General features: G+C 42.1%; 2 protein-coding genes across 2 annotated transcripts in view; both read right to left on the reverse strand.

Annotated features, from left to right (window-relative positions):
- The window catches only part of bahd1 (bromo adjacent homology domain containing 1), a 33715-nt gene extending 27665 nt beyond the window's left edge, over window positions 1–6050 (reverse strand). The window contains exon 1 of the mRNA XM_061083019.1: window positions 5754–6050. The gene's annotated coding sequence lies outside the window, so the exon portion shown is untranslated. The remainder of the gene's footprint in view (window positions 1–5753) is intronic.
- Window positions 6051–10076: 4026 nt separating this feature from the next.
- ivd (isovaleryl-CoA dehydrogenase) lies at window positions 10077–17023 on the reverse strand. The gene is made up of 12 exons (XM_061082346.1): window positions 16802–17023; window positions 15686–15775; window positions 15503–15554; window positions 15124–15293; window positions 14934–15027; window positions 13971–14101; window positions 13323–13419; window positions 13105–13198; window positions 12627–12708; window positions 12352–12456; window positions 12117–12189; window positions 10077–11167 (listed from the first exon to the last, which is right to left on the reverse strand). The coding sequence occupies exons 1-12, from the start codon at window positions 16937–16939 to the stop codon at window positions 11034–11036; spliced, it is 1260 nt and encodes a 419-aa protein (XP_060938329.1). The 5' UTR covers window positions 16940–17023; the 3' UTR covers window positions 10077–11033.
- Between the last annotated feature and the right edge of the window lie 1345 nt (window positions 17024–18368).

Consider the following 18368-nt stretch of genomic DNA (forward strand, 5'->3'; position numbering starts at 1 on the left):
AGTTAACCAGCACAAAGCAGATACTGGACAGGAAGTGTGATTATCTGCTTCTACTGTTCCTCTTCAAAGAGATGAGGCGAGGTGCCAGGCAGCCTGATGGGCAAAAAACGACAGCGGAGGGGAGGAAGAAAAAGAGAGAGACAGAAGGGAGTCAGACAGAGAGAGATAGTGATGAAGACGGAAAGATCGAAGCGGAGCACAAGAGTGGGGGGGGGCGGAGAGTGGAGAGGGGGATCTCACACCTCACATCTCAAAGAAAGAAGAAAATAACTTTTTTTTCGACATGCGCCCTTCTGCTTTTCCTCGCTCGACAGTTCCTCTGAGATACAGTCGTTTGACTCCGACTTTCTGAGAGAGCAGGAGCGAGAGACGGGAACAAGAGGGAAGACGTCGATGGAGGGGAGGAGGGGGGAGGAGGGGGGGGGCGGAATGAAAAGACAAGAGAGTGATGGATTGAAATAGCACAGAGAACGGAGACAGAGAGAGATTGTCGTCCTCATCATGAACAATGAGTCTCTGATGGGGGAGGCCTCTCGCTGGATCTTCAGCCCGGCTGAGGAAGGAGCGACGGGGAGGGGGCCCGCCGCTCGCTCGCCCCCCCCCCCCCCCCACCTCCCACCTGCCAGGGACTCAGTCCTGCATTTAGCGTCTGCCAAACTGAAGGACTCTTGGTGCTGTGTGCTTTTCACTGAAGGAGCCTGACGTTTGTCAATCACACTGAGGGCTTCTGTTCTGATGTGTTCGGCCTCAGCCAAACAGGCTCTAACGCCTCCCTCTCCACCAACACACATTCACGAACACACACTCTTTCTTTCCCGTGTAAACAATCCCAGTGTGTGTGAGAAGTGAGCAAGACCCCGGCTTTGAAAGCTCCAACACCCCGTGCAGCTGTGGTCCGGCCGACAGCTGACGCCAGGCTGCGGGTCTCTGCTCTCCTTTCTCCTTCCCTTCCCCACCCGCTCTGCCTCCTCCTCCTCCTCCTCCTCTTCTTCTTCTTCTTTCCATGAAACAGACCTGTAATTTTCACAGCTGTGTCTTGGGCACCGAGCCAGGGTGAGAGAGGGAAAGGGAGACGGAGAGAGAGAAAGAGGGAGAGAAGGAGAGAGAGGTGGTGGCTAATGGCTTTTAGAGGACTACAGGCCCCGGCTTTGCGTTGCTAATCCTGAGCCACTCACAACGCAGTCGCTCATTCAAACAAGACAAATACTCGGACAATCCAAAAAGATCAAGCTATAGAACTCATTAACATTGTAATACGTACACAGCCAAAGTGAAATTCATGTCGTCCCCCCCCAGAGGTAATAACACATCATTTTAAAACTTCATCTAATTTTTTGTGTTTTTTCTTGGTTATAATGATGCCATTGTCAGCAGAGTGTCGGCTGGAATCTGAGAACATCGCCTCACCAGAGATCAGTAGACAGGTGGTAAACAGGTCAACAGCGTTGCCTGATTAAACCCTTTCACTCAGAGGTGAGACAAAAAAGCGATTGCGCCCAAACTGAAGGGAGCTGAAGGCAACATTTGAGGGAAAGCTATTTGGACTAAAAACTTAGTAAGTATAGTGGGTCCAAGTGGAGCCAGGAAGTCAGGCAGTCAACTGGGATGCTTGTTTAATAAACTTTACCATTCCCCTTAATTTTCTCCTCCAAATAAGACAGAATAATACTAATAATACTTTTAGAAAGGTCGCCACTTTCCCAGATCTCAGCTGAGGCCGGATTACCCACAGGGCAAAGCATCTGTTCACCGGTGTTCAGCTGGTTTTGACTAATTTTAATAAATGTTTCCACAAAAATATGAATCATTAAAACACAATACAGTAAATAACAAGATACCGGACTTTTGTTGTGTCCTGCTTCATTTGCAATATTGAAATGTCTCATTAGATGTGTTCATTTGCAGTACTGGGGGGTGGACATCCTGCACTTTAGCAACACATCCACTGCAGTTATGTCTAACAGAGGAAAATACACTGGAAGCATAAAAATATGCTTCACGCTGCATTTATGTGAGTAAAAAGCAACCAATGCGTCATGGATTTTTTTAAATATCTGTGAAAAGCCATATCTGTCCTGTCGGATGTGTGTGGGTCATGCTGTTAAACTGTTTCCAACCCCAACAACAAACACCTGCAAGGCAAAGAAACCTGAGAGGCTAAACCTGGGGTGAGAAAACCCTTAAAGCATTTGCCTTACAACTTGTTTCTATTGGTTAATCTAGTTGCTTTCAGCGCACACTTCCTAGAGGAAAACTTGGATCAGTGTTCCCAGTGGAAATTACACTCTTGACTTCATCATTACAGATTGTATGTTGCATATTCCTGAGTGGTTGTGGGAGAAAATGGGGTTTCTAATTGGGAGCCTCACAGTTAATGTTTTCCAAGGAGTACAGAGGCCCTTCAGGAAAAACCACACACAAGAAAGAAAGCACAAACATTCAGGGAAGTGCCAGGAATCTACAAATATATGTTGTCTTTGTTTGTAGAGCTGCTTTCAAACGTAAACTAACATTTTCCAGAGGGGCTGCAAGTGAGAACGCAAATGTCCAAGTCCCTTTCTCCAGACACTTCCCTGAACTTTTTCTGCCCGCCCCCTAAATTGTCTATGTCCGGGAAATGTCCGACTGAGCCCAGGTGAGAATACAGCTGGATGAAGGTCCAAAAAAATTACAGCGAGTGAGTGGGGGAAACTGGAAGAATGCAAATATCTCAGGATGAAAGAGAGGTGCATAGGCATAGAAGAGGAAGATGTCGTCTTGGACAGACAACAAGATTAAGGATCTTTAGTTGATGAGAGTGGATGTGTTGTTAACAAAAACACTGATTTCCACAGCAGAATTTATTTGTCATGACCTGCCTGACCCAGGAACTACCACCTTCGCCTGAATGTTACTGAAATGTTCCTGTTTTTTTTATTGTGGCTGTCCCACACAATCTCCTGCTGTCTTCGAGAGTGATAAAGGCTTATCTGGCTTTTGTTGCATCAGTTGTATTTCAGGATTTGGAGCCTGTTCCCTTTATGTTTGTGCTTTCATTCTTACATTTACAATATGACAACACAGCTGTTTTCAGACATGAACTCTGGGGAATGTCCGCTCAACGGGGTCCAGACTTTCTCTGGAGTTGAACAACGCAGCGGGAGATTCTTCGCTCAGACGCGATCACAACAACACAGAAACCTCCGGCGACCTCAGGCGAGGGGTAGTGCAGCATGGAGGAGGCAAAACGAAACCTATGAATTCCTACTGCAGTGATCAGAATACCCATAATTTCTACTAGCGGGCTGGCAGCAGAAAGTTTAACTAGAGTGTCTGAAAGCAGCTTCAAACTTGGTTTTCACAGTCTGCATTCTCTGCATTTATAAAAACACATAGAGTTCCAAAAAAACATGCAAACCCAGCCCAAATCAAGTCAGTAACAGTGACTGAGTTGCAGCTGAAGCTACTGAAAAATGAAGCATATCAACGACTGACGGCAGTAGTTGGAAAAGTTACATAAAAGAAGACACTTTGTACTGAGAGGCATCTAAACAAATCAAACCCAATGAGCTGCTGACTTCCTGTTAGATAATATTTAACATCACTCTGAGGAGCGCAACGCTGTGACGACGCCAAGAAAAACGGGACATTCCCTGTTTTCGTTCATACTAAAATTTACTTTTATGTGTTATTTTGCAGGATGAGAAGAATAACCCATATATAGTTGGGCACATATCTGGTTGTAGTATAGACCCTGCCTGAGTTCCTTGTAACCACATGTGGCCTGTATCAGAGCAGGAAGTGTTTGTCTCCTCTGGGACAGCAGGGAGGAGGAGGACGCTGTGTTTTGGTGACATGACGCACATTCCCCTCCTCTTCCTCCTCTGCCTCCTCCTCCTCCCCCTCTCACTTCTTCAGAAATAATAGGATTATGTGCAGGATTGATATTCAGCTTCACGGCTCGCGTGTGGCCGCTGCGCCTCTATTTAACACGCTGCCATGACAGGCGTGTCAAGGTGGGCTGTGGAGAACTGACTGGACACAAATACAACCACGACCTCCACACACTGAGGCTCTATTGTCGGGCCTCTCTGTTCACATGAGGCTTTTAACAAACACCATTATCCAGAGGAACTCCCCAGGCAACTTGTATTCCATGTGCGTTATACCGTCAGGGTCATGTCAGAGTCTGTGCTTTCCAGGAGCAGACGAGCAACCTTTGCACAAATATGATGTTGAAGCTTTTAATCCAAATACGACTGTGAATAAAAATCAATTTTCTAGTCAAATATCATACAAAGTTTGTCCAACACAGGTTTATATATTGTTTGTTTTGTCGGAAAACGTCATGACCAAAGTGAAAATATGAGAAAAAGTCCTGCATTCAATGTCTCACTTAAGTTAAAGTTCAGCCATTGGTTCATCCAAAAAGTTCACTTTACAATTTGACTTGATTAAATCTGCCCCAACCTTCTATCAAAAGAAGTGAAAAACTGCTTTATTTTACAGCGACTTCACAAAATCACTAAATTCTGCATTTTATTTTGACTTGTCTGTTTTATAATTTGAGCATTTATATTGTTTCTATAGTTTTTAATGTTTTTTTTACGCCTCTGATCTACACTTTTATGCTTCTTTCCTCTGTGAAGCACAATGAATGATCTGTGTGTATATCACGATCTGCTATAAAGATGTATTTGCCTTGATCAAAAGGCAAAGTAGTCTTTAAGCTGATGGCTCTGATGGTATTCATTGCCAAATATTGTACTCCCTAATATTGAAATCAACCCGCAAAAATCCATATCAGTCCACATCGGCTTTATTTTTTATTATATATAAACAGCTTAACAGATTTGTTATAAATCTGGTTAACAAGGAGCTAATTCTAATTATCTTATATAGCTCTGGTACCAATGCAATGTCATTTGTAAACTCTACATATGTTTTTTAAATAAATGTCATTAACAATATCTCTCTCTAAAAGAAGTGGATTGACAGTATCAAGTAACGACACTGGTATACAAACAATATCAATACTTCCATAAATAGCAAAATCACAAAAGTCCAATATATATTGATCAGTAGATTGCTAATAGATTGTGAGAAGTTATAACACATAATGATCTTCAGCTCAGATATGTAAAAAAATTTGGGTTTAAAACTACAATCTTCACTCTGGAGCAAAAAACTGTCTTTAAACTTAAAACAAACAATAATGAGACATTGGTCGTGATAGTCACCAACATAGACCGATATGAAAATTGATCTCGATCTCATTTTGGGGCCATGTTGTGGAGCCCTCAAGTGCAAGCTGCTGTTCCCAGTAACTCTAGCTCCCAGCAGAACAAACCAGCATCCATCAAACACAGAGGAACTCCTCAGCAGAGAGCAGCCTCGAACTCACTCACACACAAGCTGCTGTTGGGACATTTTCCACGACCACGAGCTGAGTGTGAGCTCGACTTCCACCTGCACGACACTGGACACACACACACACACGCACACACACACACACACATAGAGCTGACATATCCTCGTGTTATTACAGATCAGCAGCAGAAGTTACAGGATCTGTGTGTGCGTGTGAGTGTGTGCGTGTGTGTGTGTGTGTGTGCGTGTGTGTGTGTGTGTGTGTGCGTGTGTGTGTGTGTGTGTTTGAGCATGTGTGTGTGCGTGCACGCGTGTGTGCCACATTGTTCCAGCAGCTGCAGCCCCATCGCTCGATCCTGACACTTTCAGTTCTACCCGGGCGGAGTTCAGATCCAGACTCTTACCTTCCTGGAGCCCGAGCCCGAGCCGGGGGTCGACGGTTCCGAGGGGAGCCGGATCACTTCCACAGGACGAGGGGGGGATGCGTCAGGTGTACACTTCCCTCGAGTGGAGGAGGACAACCCAGTGGAAGAAGCAGACTCATGTTGAGTTGATCGACCGAAGCCCTTTTCCTTTTCCTCTCGCTTCTCACTCCGAACTGCTCAGCTCCGTGCGCCGCGCGTAAAAAACCCACTTTAGTCCAGGACCCGGGCGCAAGGGATGAGGAGACTCGTCCTCCCGCAAACTACCAGCGACTTCAGCGGGTTTTTACATAACAGCATCATCCGCTTTTTATGTTGACGCATCAAGTAGCGAAAACATGGAGTTTCTTAAAGGGCCACGGACGCGCCGTCCACATGTCCCCGTGGGCCGGCAGCAGGGCCGCCCCTGCTGGGGCTGACAGATGGCTCTCACCTCGGTAATGACTCTAAAGCCCCCTGCCTCTCACACTTGGGTCCCCCCCCCCACCCCCGGTGCGGACACACAGGGTCCCGGCCCGGCTGCTCCTCTGCTCCGGCCTCAGCGAGCTGGTCTGCGGGGACAAGCTGGAGCTCCGAGCTGAAACCTGCTCTGACATGTGACGAGCACTTTGTTGTTGGTCTGTTTAAAGTCGACTCACTTTCACACTCACGCGTGCTGAGTGGGGAAATAAGGATTTTTGATGTGATGAACTTAGATTGTTCAGTATTCAGTATAGAAGCAGGAAGTGGTCATCACTTATTAGCTGCCATGATTACACCCTCCTGCCCTGGTTAAACTACACCATATTAAACTATTCTATACTATACTAACATAATAGTACAATATAATATGATAGTATAAAATAATTATAATAATAAGTTATAATACATGTACGATATGAGAGGTGTGTATAGAGCACATGTATTTATTATGGGTCAATATTCCAATAAGCAATCACTAAGCAGAAATAAAATAACGTGTGCGTTGTGAAGTCACATTTCCACGATGCATTTCTCTGTTTACCTCCTGTCACAACCTGATTTGAGTTATTGCGCTCCATTAATCATCCTCACTGGCTGGTCGACTCCCTGACCTTGTGAGACAAGGTCACGCAGCATCCCACAAACATCAGTGTTTGGTGTTGATGACGCACATGCACTTGAGACTTGATGCCGACTGTAAAATGGAAAACCTCCAGTTGACAATGAGGCATTCAGTTTGAACCTCTCCCCTAAAGGGAGGAGTACTTCCTGTAATATAGAGCCAAACAGCCGAACAGCCACACACACACACACACACACACACACACACACGGACAGCAGCTTCACTCACTGACATGTGAATGCAAAATCTGGAAACCCACAAGTTATTTGCCCTGTAATCACTTATACCGTATCAATTAAATAAATGATCCACCTGTAGAAAGTGCTGAGTGGTTAATTAAAAAAAACTTAATTCTACATAAATAAATACACATAATGGATGTAATTTTACACCAAGTGGTACTTCAGCCTTGGAATAGAAATGGACCCATTATGTGTATTTTTACATTGTGTAGCTGTAGAGTTCTATTGATCTGATGAGAGACAAAAAGGAAGAAATATGCTCAGTTCTGTATAAACGTCTGTATAAAGTGAGTGCTGAGCCACAGGTGCTGTGATGATCTGCAGTGTGATCCTTCATCTTGTCGTGTTGTCGATGAGTGAATGAGCCACCTGCCTCTTCAGATCAGGAGGCTGACAGACGTCTCTGAAAACATCTGAGGTGTTGAGACAAGTGGACACATACATTTGCCATTTTGCTCGATGTCAGTGTCAAGGAAAGAGGGAAGATAAAAAAAAGAAGGAAGTTCTGTCTGTTTAATCAATTCACATTTGTGTCTTTTGCTTGGTAATTAAAAAGATTAACTGAAAACAGCCATGAAACTAGCTAAGGCCCAACAGTTCCCATTATATTCAATCAAGCTGCACCAATTTTACACGCTCATAGAAATCAGTTGCCTAAATATGCCAGATTGTTTTCATCAAGATCCATTAATTATTACTTGAGATCACGGTGAAAATGGTGAAAATCTCACAATGTTAAAGAAAATGACAATAATAAAAAATCCTGGACCGACCCCCTCTTCCGGATCGGCACCAAACTATAATGGGTTCTTCCCAAAATGTACCAGATCTGTTGAGCAGTTTTTTTGTTATCTTGTTTACAAACTAACGGGGATGAAAACATAACCTCCTTGCTCGAGATAAAAATGGGAGAATTTATATCCATCACATGAAGACCATGAAGTTTAAGCCCCTCTGAACTTTGGACAAATCTTCAAACTGGAGCGCCCATAATAACATGCAGTCTCTTCTGTCACTACAGCTTGAGCTTTATCTCGGTCTTCATCAGCAGATATTTGCAGATTGTCATCGTCACTGAACACTAAGACAGAGGTTGTGTCTCGATGTTACAGATCCATCTTCAAATCTGCAAATCTCATCTGCTGTGGAAGACTGAGAGATAACGTTGAAAGGTCTGGATAAATACTGTCATACCTTTTTACAAATGTTCAAGAAGTTTGTAACCCACCGCCACAATCAATTCTCAGTGTCTCAGAATTTCTGTTGCGATTGAAGGCTTGGTCCTGGCGGCTATGGTTCAGGAGGTAGACAGAGTCGTCCACTCACCATACTGACCAGCCGCTCCTCCAGTCTGCCCAAGTGTCCTTGGGCAAGACACTGAAGCCCAAAGTGCCCCTGATGGCTTTGCTGACAGTGTATGAACGGTGTGTGATACTGTATAAACAATTGCTGTGTGCTTGAAACCATTTGTACTGTAAAATTCACTCATTATCCACTCACCACTATGCCATTGGAGGAGTGGGTGAAGTGTTTGAGTCCACAACACACTTCACCCAGATTCAGGAGGCAAACAGCGTTGCAGCCAAATCCAATGCAATTGGAGTAAATGTTAAAAAAAATTTAAAAAGTAAAAAAACAACATAATAAAATCCCCAAATGCCTCCCCACTAATCCTGTGGTGTCATCCCAGTGTCTGTAAGTCCCAACATTCAAAGTGACTCCGTGTTTTTAGCCTAAATGTCCTCTAGTTACTGCTGCAGTTCTCACGTGAGCTTGTGAGTATTGCGAAAACCCAGCGGATATCATTTGTATTGGATTCTGCTGCAACGTCAGTTACCCCTGAAACTCCAAAAGCGTTCTGTGGACTCAAACACTTAAACCTACCCCTCCATCTGCACAGTGGTGAGTAGATCCTTTTATTTTTGGGTGAGCTCTCCCTTGAATGTGACTGTTATAATAACACATTATTCATTCTCATTATACTGCTCATTATAATAATAAATGTGAAGCATTAAGGTTGGATTTACATGCAGCTACATTGTCACGGGATAAAGAATGAATTTCTTAACAAAAACATTTGTCTTCAGTCAGATTAAGCAGTTAGCTCACAGTGGTGGAGACATGAATGTTTTAAACCAGACTTATTTCCTGTGAAGGGAAAACCCGCCCTGAAACAGAACTCCCATGTATTATTCAAATGTAGTGGGATGGTTCAGTGTGAGGGACTGTCTCCCCTCTGGCCTTCCTGGAAACAATAAGCTCTATGTTGAGTGGATACAGAGGGTCTATAGAAAACTGTGCGTTGTGTTTACAGAGATTTCCCTCTATCTTTAGTTTTTGTCATTTGATTAATCAGGGGATACAGTGTGACTATAAATGCAACCACATCTCAGCTCAGTGTTTTGTGATTACACCAAAGAGAGCAGACCCACTTTCGTTTACGTCTTCCAGCAGGGAGCCCATGAGGGTCTTCAGATCTGAAACGCCAGTCTTTTCTTCCCCACTGGGGGAGGTTAAGAAATAAAGCAACATGAGAGTAATGGGAATCCTTTGGACCAGTGCAGTGATTTTATCACACAGAGGAGCAGTGACAGAGTCCCACCAAACTATTTTCTGCTCACAGATCATGCTGAGTCACAGAGAGGGAACTAACAAAAACACATTTTTAAAGAAGTTGTCAGATTCCGTGTGAATTAGACCTTGTTCACTAGACACTTGTCTGTTTTATGTCCACATCTCAGTTTACAACACAAGCTTGTAGTTAGAAACTGGTGCCTGATTAATGGCTGAATAGTGCTGCTAGTAAAGTCATCTCTACGTGTGAAACCAGCATTGCTCGCTTTACTTTCAGTTTGATCATAAATCAGAGCAGATTTAAATTAGATACGTATGTAGCTTTATTTCTTAAATATGAAGCAAACACTTTAAAAGAAATCTGCATGTGGGGTGATTCTTTAGGCTTAAAAAAAAAGACTGCAGTCAAGAACTAAAAATGCTTTATTTGTATTCATTGGAAACAAAAGTCATATATATCATACATGTTGAAACTGTACAGCTACTGGTTGTTAAAAATCAAAGTCCTTTACAGAGAAGACCATCAAGTCTCACAGCATCTGAGGGGGATTGGTTTACATCATATAAAAATCATTTTTCAGTTACACTGATTCAACAGAGCACTCCCAGACATCAAATGATCCTGTTTAATGATCAGAAACAATCCAGTTTGCATTGATATTGTTGAAAGGACTTTAATTTACATCTATGTTACAAACATTAACTCACATTTACAGTGAACGATCACAGTAAAATCTGGAGACTTTTTGAATTTTAACTGTAGTGATGATGATCGTTATGTTTAGAGAAAGATGTTTTTAGGTTCTAACCAAGGAACAGTGACCTGCCAACGTGTCCTGGAGCAACACCGAGCCCCTGGCATCCATTTTCCTCACAATAAATAATACAACATTCACAATCCACTTCTCTCTCAGCAGCAGTTCTGAAGGTCTGGCAGAGTTTTCAAGAGAAAACTAAAATAATCTTGACAAGCAGCCACAATTCTCAATCCATTTTCATCTCAAAAAAGGAAAACCTGTGACACTGTTTGTTTGCATGGTTGCATTATAGCAATATTGGTGTTTGATTGGTATTTCAGTGGTTATTAATCAACTTTAACAACAACCTAATATTTATTAAACAAAATACATGAAGGCCACTTCAGACACTAAACTAACATTTTATTTGTTCTGTCTGTTGTTGTAACATCACTGTCCACTGACACTTCCTGCTGCAGATGAATGAAAATCCCTGGTAACGCTAACTCTAAAACCCCACAACATCCAAACAGCAGCATCGGCTAATTCGGTGTTAAGGCCCTGGGTGTGAGTAACTGTTCATCATTCAGATCCGTCCTCAGCGCTCGCTCTTCCTCACTTTAGCTTATTTGAACATGGCGTTGAAGCTTCGTCCGATGATGAGCCGGCGGATTTCACTTGTGCCTGCTCCGATTTCATACAGCTTCGCGTCACGTAGGAATCGCCCCATTGGGTAGTCGTTGATGTAGCCGTTCCCCCCTGTTGACAAGTAACGTGCAGGTTAAAGACAGTGTGTCACATCTGTCTGAATCAAAGTCATGTGAAGATGTCAAACTATTGGATTTCTAATGCACCATACAAATCTTCCCCTGTGTCGCTTTTGAGTGCACATGCATACATGTCAAGTCAGATTCTACTCATAATGAATGATTACATCATGTACATCAATATGCAGGACTTGATAACCCACGTGTTTGTCCCTGAAGAATGATTGGAATAACAAATCATATTCTACCAAGAGGCTAATTCATGTACATACATAATGCTACTTGATAAACACATTATCAGCAGCAGTATGTAAATCTCTTAATATTTGAAATAAAGACTTCAAAAAGCAAAACAACTAACAGAATCATTCACAATTAACTTGACATCTTCATTTGTTTGCATCAATTATTCCATTCGGTGTACTAAATACTTTAAACTACGGTACACAGTATTACTACATTATGTTGTGCAGTATACTGTCCGTGTACTTGGCAAAATAGGGTAATAAAATATGATGTGCTCATGTGTCAAGTGTAAATGGAATCATGAATATTAAGAGGCAATATATCAGTAGATAATTTTCATTAAAATAACGTTTCAACACAACTTAGTGGGAGAGTTGACTGAACTCTTTCTACTATGCACCCTCTTTCATTACGCCTGCACCACAACGTCCAGCTAATCTGTGTGTGTGATGCTACCTCACTGCAGCTACCACCAGCAAATCTTTCTACAGTCAGTTGGCTTTGGATAATGGTAATTTCATTTCATTCTAAATTATACTCATAATTAGCTGAGACAGAAGAACAGGTACACAGAGAGAGAGAGAGAGAGAGAGAGAGAGAGAGAGAGAGAGAGAGGGCACCAGGAAACCCAGTGCCTGTCTGTTGGTGTTCTGTTAACTTATTGACAGAATTATTTAATATATTAAAGGACTTACCCAAACACTGAATACCATCCAGAGCAACCTGAGTGGCATTCTCAGCACAATACAGAATGACTCCAGCACAATCCTGCAACGAAAACACAAACCAACACAGTCACGGTGTGCAAGTGTGGTATGGGGGGGGTGTTGCATTTCAACATTTCTAACTTTTGAGGCAAATTTTACATGAATCTTTCATGTTCTAAAAACTGTTCTGCGGGAGCAGATGAGTGAATAGAAATCCTCTCACCATTGAGCTGAAATGTCCTTTGTCACAAGCGCGGGCAACGTTGTAGACATACTGTCGACAGGAGCTCAGTCTGGTGTACATGTCAGCCATCTTTCCTTGCATCAGCTGTTAAACAGATAAACACGACACACACAGTTTCAAACAGGTTATTCGAAACTTTCAAATTCTTCGCTGCCAACTTTAAACCTGAGAATTTATCTATAGTAAAGTAAGTCTATATATTTGACTGTTAAAAATGTACAACATTGTAATAAAGTGGAGTCTGAAAGTCAAACCTGAAATTCACCAATCTTCTGTCCGAAAGCTTCTCTGACATGTAGGTAGGGAATGGAAAAGTCCAGAACTGACTGCATGATGCTGCAAAGTAATAATGGTATGATAAACAATTCAAGTGTCATTCACTAGAATATTTAACAAAAAGTCCCATAACATCAAATACATGAAGCCAAAAACAAAAACGTGTCCGATGTCTGTCATGAGCTGCTTTCAGAATTGATGAGAACACAAACTAGTTCAGTTACTCTGAACATTTGACAGAACTTGTCCTGCTAGTCCCCAAGTAACAGGTCAGAGTGATCCCATGTGAGAATACAGCAAGAAAATGTACATAGAATTACGAGAGTCGAAGGCTTTTGGAAATTAAGCACCGGCCCTGTCATGTTTTTAAAAAATCCCTTATTTAAATCAAGAGTGAAGAATCAGAGATTACCCACAACACATCATCATGTTTCATGTATGATTTTAAAAACTTACCCAATAGGTCCTGCTGCGAGCACCAGCCTCTCCAGATCTAAGCCACTCATCATCACATAAACACCTTTATTCAGGGGACCCAGGATGTTTTTCTCTACAACAAAACGGGGGAAAAAAACATTAGCTGTGAAGAAATGAGCCAAAACAAAAACTGATCCATGATTCTAGTGTTTTACACAAGTTGACATCAGGCAGCGTTGGCATTTTAACACACACACCTGGGACTTTACAGTCTTCAAAGACCAGCTCGCAGGTGTTTGATCCTCTCATGCCGAGTTTGTCGAGCTTCTGTGCTGTGGAGAATCCCGGCATTCCCTACAAAACACACAGATTCATATATGAACAAACACTGTTTATAATGCTGTGATTCCTGTCACTACCTAACACCACTATTTTACACCACTACATGTTGAACAACGACTGTTTGGAAGATGTGGAGATAGTTGTCCACTAACCAGGAGGTTCAACACCCGGCTCCTCCAGTCTACATTTCCTGGCCAGATACTAAATGGTGTGTGAATGGACGGAAAAGTGCTGTATAAATTTAGTCCATTTACCTTATTAGCCCATTTATTAAAAATGTATTAAAACTGAGTGTTTCACATGTCCAAGTTGCACCACTGCAATTCCTTGGACTGACAACTGCACAACTGCCAAGTTCGATGGATGAACAGTTTTTGGGACAGGCAAATTACATAAACACATATACAGTAGAGATTCCTCACATTATAGTTATTTGTTGAACAATATACAAGGCTAATCGCCAGAATAGAGGACAACATGTAAAACTCATTATATCCTGAGCTACAAGTGACTCCTTGCTCTGAGAATATGATTATCTCCATACTGTACTTCACTGCATTTACCTTTTCAATAATGAAAGCTGTGATGCCTTTTTGATGGGCCTCTGGATTTGTCTTGGCATAAACTATAAGGACGTCAGCATCTGGACCATTAGTGATCCAGAACTTGTTGCCATTCAGGACATAGTAGTCGCCTGTAAAAATACAAAAAGTCAAAGGAGAGTTTAACAGCAGAGCTAAGGGAACAAACGTACCAATATTACTCAAAGGTGAAGGAGAGGAGACGTGACTGGAGCCTGTGATTTTGGTTATTTAATAGGCAACTACTCCAACTATTTCAGGCCATCCCATTTGCAGACAGTTAAACAATAAATCATCTCATTCTGGAAACATCTCAGTCTCTCTGGTTAGACCAGCACTGAACTACCTTTTACCCTAGTATAAACAACAGCTTGAAAATGAGTATTTACGAGGCATGAACTGAGGTGTGGCCACTGAGGATCACTTCCTCACTTGTACACTGTGGAAGCACAGCAGCACATTTTCATCTCTGTGAATATGTGCACCCCCACCCATACAAAAGTTCCTTTTTTAAAGCTTATAACACTGACAACTTCGTCCTCTACAGTCTACCAATGCTGCTTATCTACCTTTTCTCTTGCGTTAAATTTATTCACAGTTTTCTTGTTCAGGAGATCATTTGAAATTCATGTTTATATATTTGCATTCATTGTTTCCATTGGCTTTGGGCCACTCAGTTGCTTTATGCCAGTTCTGTCCTTGTATTGGTATTTTGGCTCACACTTACTCCACTGAGTGCAGCAGTATGTGGAAATCACTGAGTCTGATTTTTAGGGGAAAATACAAATTGCTGATCTTATTTGATTAAAATCAGACAAACTTGGTAAAGTCCTACACGTCTGGCACTCCACAAACCTAACATGACTGAATCAACCTCTGGTAATGAAATGTTTCCGCGGACATGTGGGTTTCACTATATTCAGAGCAGTGGTTTTGATATCCTACCTTCCTTCTTGGCTTTGAGTCTCATTGATACGACATCTGATCCAGCGTTAGACTCACTCATGGCCAGCGCGCCGACATGCTCTCCTGTCATTAACTGACAACAGGAGGCGACAGAGGGGAATGAAGCATTACTTAATTTCTTTAATCAATTCGTGCTTTTGAAAACAGTATGAACTCTTTCGGTTCTGACCTTCGGCATGTATTTTTCCTTCTGCTCTTCGTTTGCGTGGCGCACCATCTGGTTGACACAAAGGTTTGAGTGGGCGCCATAACTAAGAGCAATGGCTGCTGACACTCGCGACATTTCCTCCATGACAATGACATGATCTAGGTAGCCCAGTCCCGTGCCCCCGTATTCCACTGAAAGAGAAGAACGGAGGAAATAAATGCTTTGTGTTAAATGTTCAAACACCAACAAAAAGAGAGAAATCATCAGATCATGCTTTGATTACAAACGTGAATATGATTTATCCAAAACCATTGACTTTATATTTGATACCTACACCCAAATTAGGTATATGTAAGTGTAATACAACAACTTCCACACACAGTATATTGTAGAATCATACCTGGAGCAGTGATCCCAAGGAGCCCCATCTCCCCCATGTCTTTCCAGAAGTCCTGGAGAAAAAACATTGCAAGGAAAGTTACCAATACAGAAATCCGGCTCCACGAGTCCAGGTGTAGCTATTGATTTGTTTTTGAAAGAGATTATAGAAGGTAATAGATGCACTTAATAAGTTTCAACTCACCCGCATTCCTGCGAATTCATTTTGCTTGTCGATCTCATCAGCTTGAGGTGCGAGCTTCTCTGAGAGGAATTTACGCACCGTCTGTCTGAGCTGTGCAAAACACAAAAAATTAACTATGACATGTCCTTAAAACACAATCGCACCGTATAATGATGCATTCATTTTTGGCAGAGCAGTAGTACACCTAATATACCTTCCTCTTGACATGTCCCATATGCATTGGGGATATACTTACAAGGGCTGGGTTCGATTCCATATGATTTGTTCAAATATCGATTTATTCAAAAATAATTTTGCCTGGATATGAAAGAAATTCTCACAGAATGAAAGCTGTAATCTGTGCAAGGGAAAAACCATAAGTTGGTGTAGTCTTACATATTGAAAGTATTAAGTACGTATTAATAAGTATTAAGTTCTTAAATATTATGGTAGGCCCTTCACAATAACCAATGTTGTATGCATCTGCTCGTAACATTTTCAACAACGCATAAACTCTTGAGCGAATCAAACAAACACGAAGTAAACTTCAGGACTGTTCAGGTTCCAATAACCTCTGATCTGTGTCTGTGTTTATTGATAAAGTGTAAAGTGAGCCCAGGTCATTCTGTTTTAAACAGGAAACGTTATAATAACAGTATACTCTATGTGTATCTTCTGTTATAAGTAAAGTCGTTTTAAAAAACAACAACAACATGAGTGTAAGTGGAGTTCTCCTTTCCTAACTCCTCACGTCTTCTCCTTCACGTTTCCTTGACCTCGCTTCCATCGGGGTCAATGACTAGTGGTCCGGGAAGGAGATTATTTGGACTTCCCGAACGCAGCCCATGTTTACGTTAGCCAGCTAGCCCTCGTTAGCAAAGACAACGTAGTAGTTAAACGTCCACAGTTCAGTGTGTACCGTAGGTTAGCTAGCACGAAGCACTGCTAGCTAATGTTATGTCACCACGTCAGGAGCCCCCTGTGATTGAATAACCCTCCGTCAAATCGCCATGAAACCCTCCTGTGATGTAGCTCAGCTGTAAGCGACCTCTCTGTGATTGTTTCTAGAACCAGTGTCTCCTCTGCACCACTATCTGCACTGTTTGTTTCCTGCCTGGTCCTCCCAGTGTGACGAACCTGGATCTGGTCGTCGGTGAGTCCGTTCACCACATCGTCCACCTGGATGCTGGAGCCGGCGCATCCCCTCCTCGCCGCCGCGGACACGGAGAGCCTGGAGCCGAGGCGGAGGACGCTTCTGACGGCGAACATGGCCATGTTTGTTGTGGGAGAGCGAGAGTCAGAGGAGAGCAAAGTGCATGAAGAGTAAATGGCCTCAGGACACTCAGGGGTTAGCTCCACCACAGCGGGAGAAAGGTCTGACTCTACCGCAAGTGGTATGCGGTACCGCCACCTGCTGGACTGGAGGGTGGCCCAACAACCAGCCCAGTACAGCTGACAGAGTGATGAAGATTTAGCTGAAAGGGATGTATTGGCAGAAATCGAATATAAAATAATCCAAGTAATGGTATCACTGGTGTGTTATGCAGCAGTAACACTGTACAACCAGCTCTGCTCCTGGTAAAACTACATGCACCACCATTATCCACTCTCACTTTAACATTCTCAACTGTGCAATATTCACTGTACTATATTCATTTGTACAAAATGTATGTGCAATATTAACCGTTTGTGCAATCTATTCACTGTACATATTCTGACACATAATATATTTATTTTCACTGTATATACCGGTTTAATAACATCTATTTGTTTTCTATATACTGTTGTACATTTCTATTTCTTTATATTCCTTCACCAAAGTACTGCATGCTACTTATGTGATGTCTTCTGCCGCTGTAACATTGGAAATTCCCCCATTACAGGACTTATACTTCTTATCTTAACTTATCTTATCTTAATTTTATGAATTGTTTTTTTCTTTACCCTAGAATGGGCCCTTTGGATTGAAATACTTTATATTTACATCAGGCGCAGGTCCTCTCTATGGAGGCTGCCATGTATATATACCGTAGTCATGACAGGACAACCTAAACACCCCTTGAGTTTCTATGACAACTGAAGGCAGCCACAGGTTCTCTCCATGGGTTCTCTCATGTTTGGTGGGGGTATTCAGCTACAACATGCAACTTCACCACTAGATGTCACTTAATTCTGAACCTTTAAACCAGGGTTACATTTAGCATTTTTTTCTGTCCTGGACACATTTATTTAAGAGCATGCAACATCGAAACATTTAGGTTTTAGAGCTACATGTTGGCTTAAATATACCGAAGACATGGCCTCAAGGTGAAGAGATAGAGACCATGCTGAGACCATGCTGTCATATCATACTTTACTGGTAAACAAATACTGAAAAATAGATATACTCAGTAATGCAAATGTTCTATGTAGAAGGCAACAAATTCAACATTTGATTCAGGTCCAAACCTTAGTAGACTAAACCCAGGGTCACTTTACACCATAGACTGATAAAGATGGACCACGCGTCTCCACTTCCTACCATTATCCAGAAAGGAAGCCAAAATATATTGGATGCGAACGCAACCGTCTCGCTCATTTAAAACATAAATATGTAAATATGTACTATAACATCAACGTCATGCCAACATCTTTATTTGTTTATTTATATATTTCGTATTATATCTATTGTTGCTGGAGTTGATGTTTTCTTTCCATTGTTATC

Source organism: Limanda limanda, chromosome 12, assembly GCF_963576545.1.
Source record: "Limanda limanda chromosome 12, fLimLim1.1, whole genome shotgun sequence".
Classification (NCBI taxonomy): Eukaryota; Metazoa; Chordata; class Actinopteri; order Pleuronectiformes; family Pleuronectidae; genus Limanda; species Limanda limanda.

Coding starts and splice junctions, on each gene's coding strand:
- ivd (XM_061082346.1), bottom strand. CDS start 16,939: ATGGCCATGTTCGCCGTCAGAAGCGTCCTCCGCCTCGGCTCCAGGCTC. Junction 15,776..16,801: donor TCACCGACGACCAGATCCAG/GTTCGTCACACT, acceptor TGTTTTGCACAG/CTCAGACAGACGGTGCGTAA. Junction 12,709..13,104: donor CTCGCAGCAGGACCTATTGG/GTAAGTTTTTAA, acceptor ATTACTTTGCAG/CATCATGCAGTCAGTTCTGG.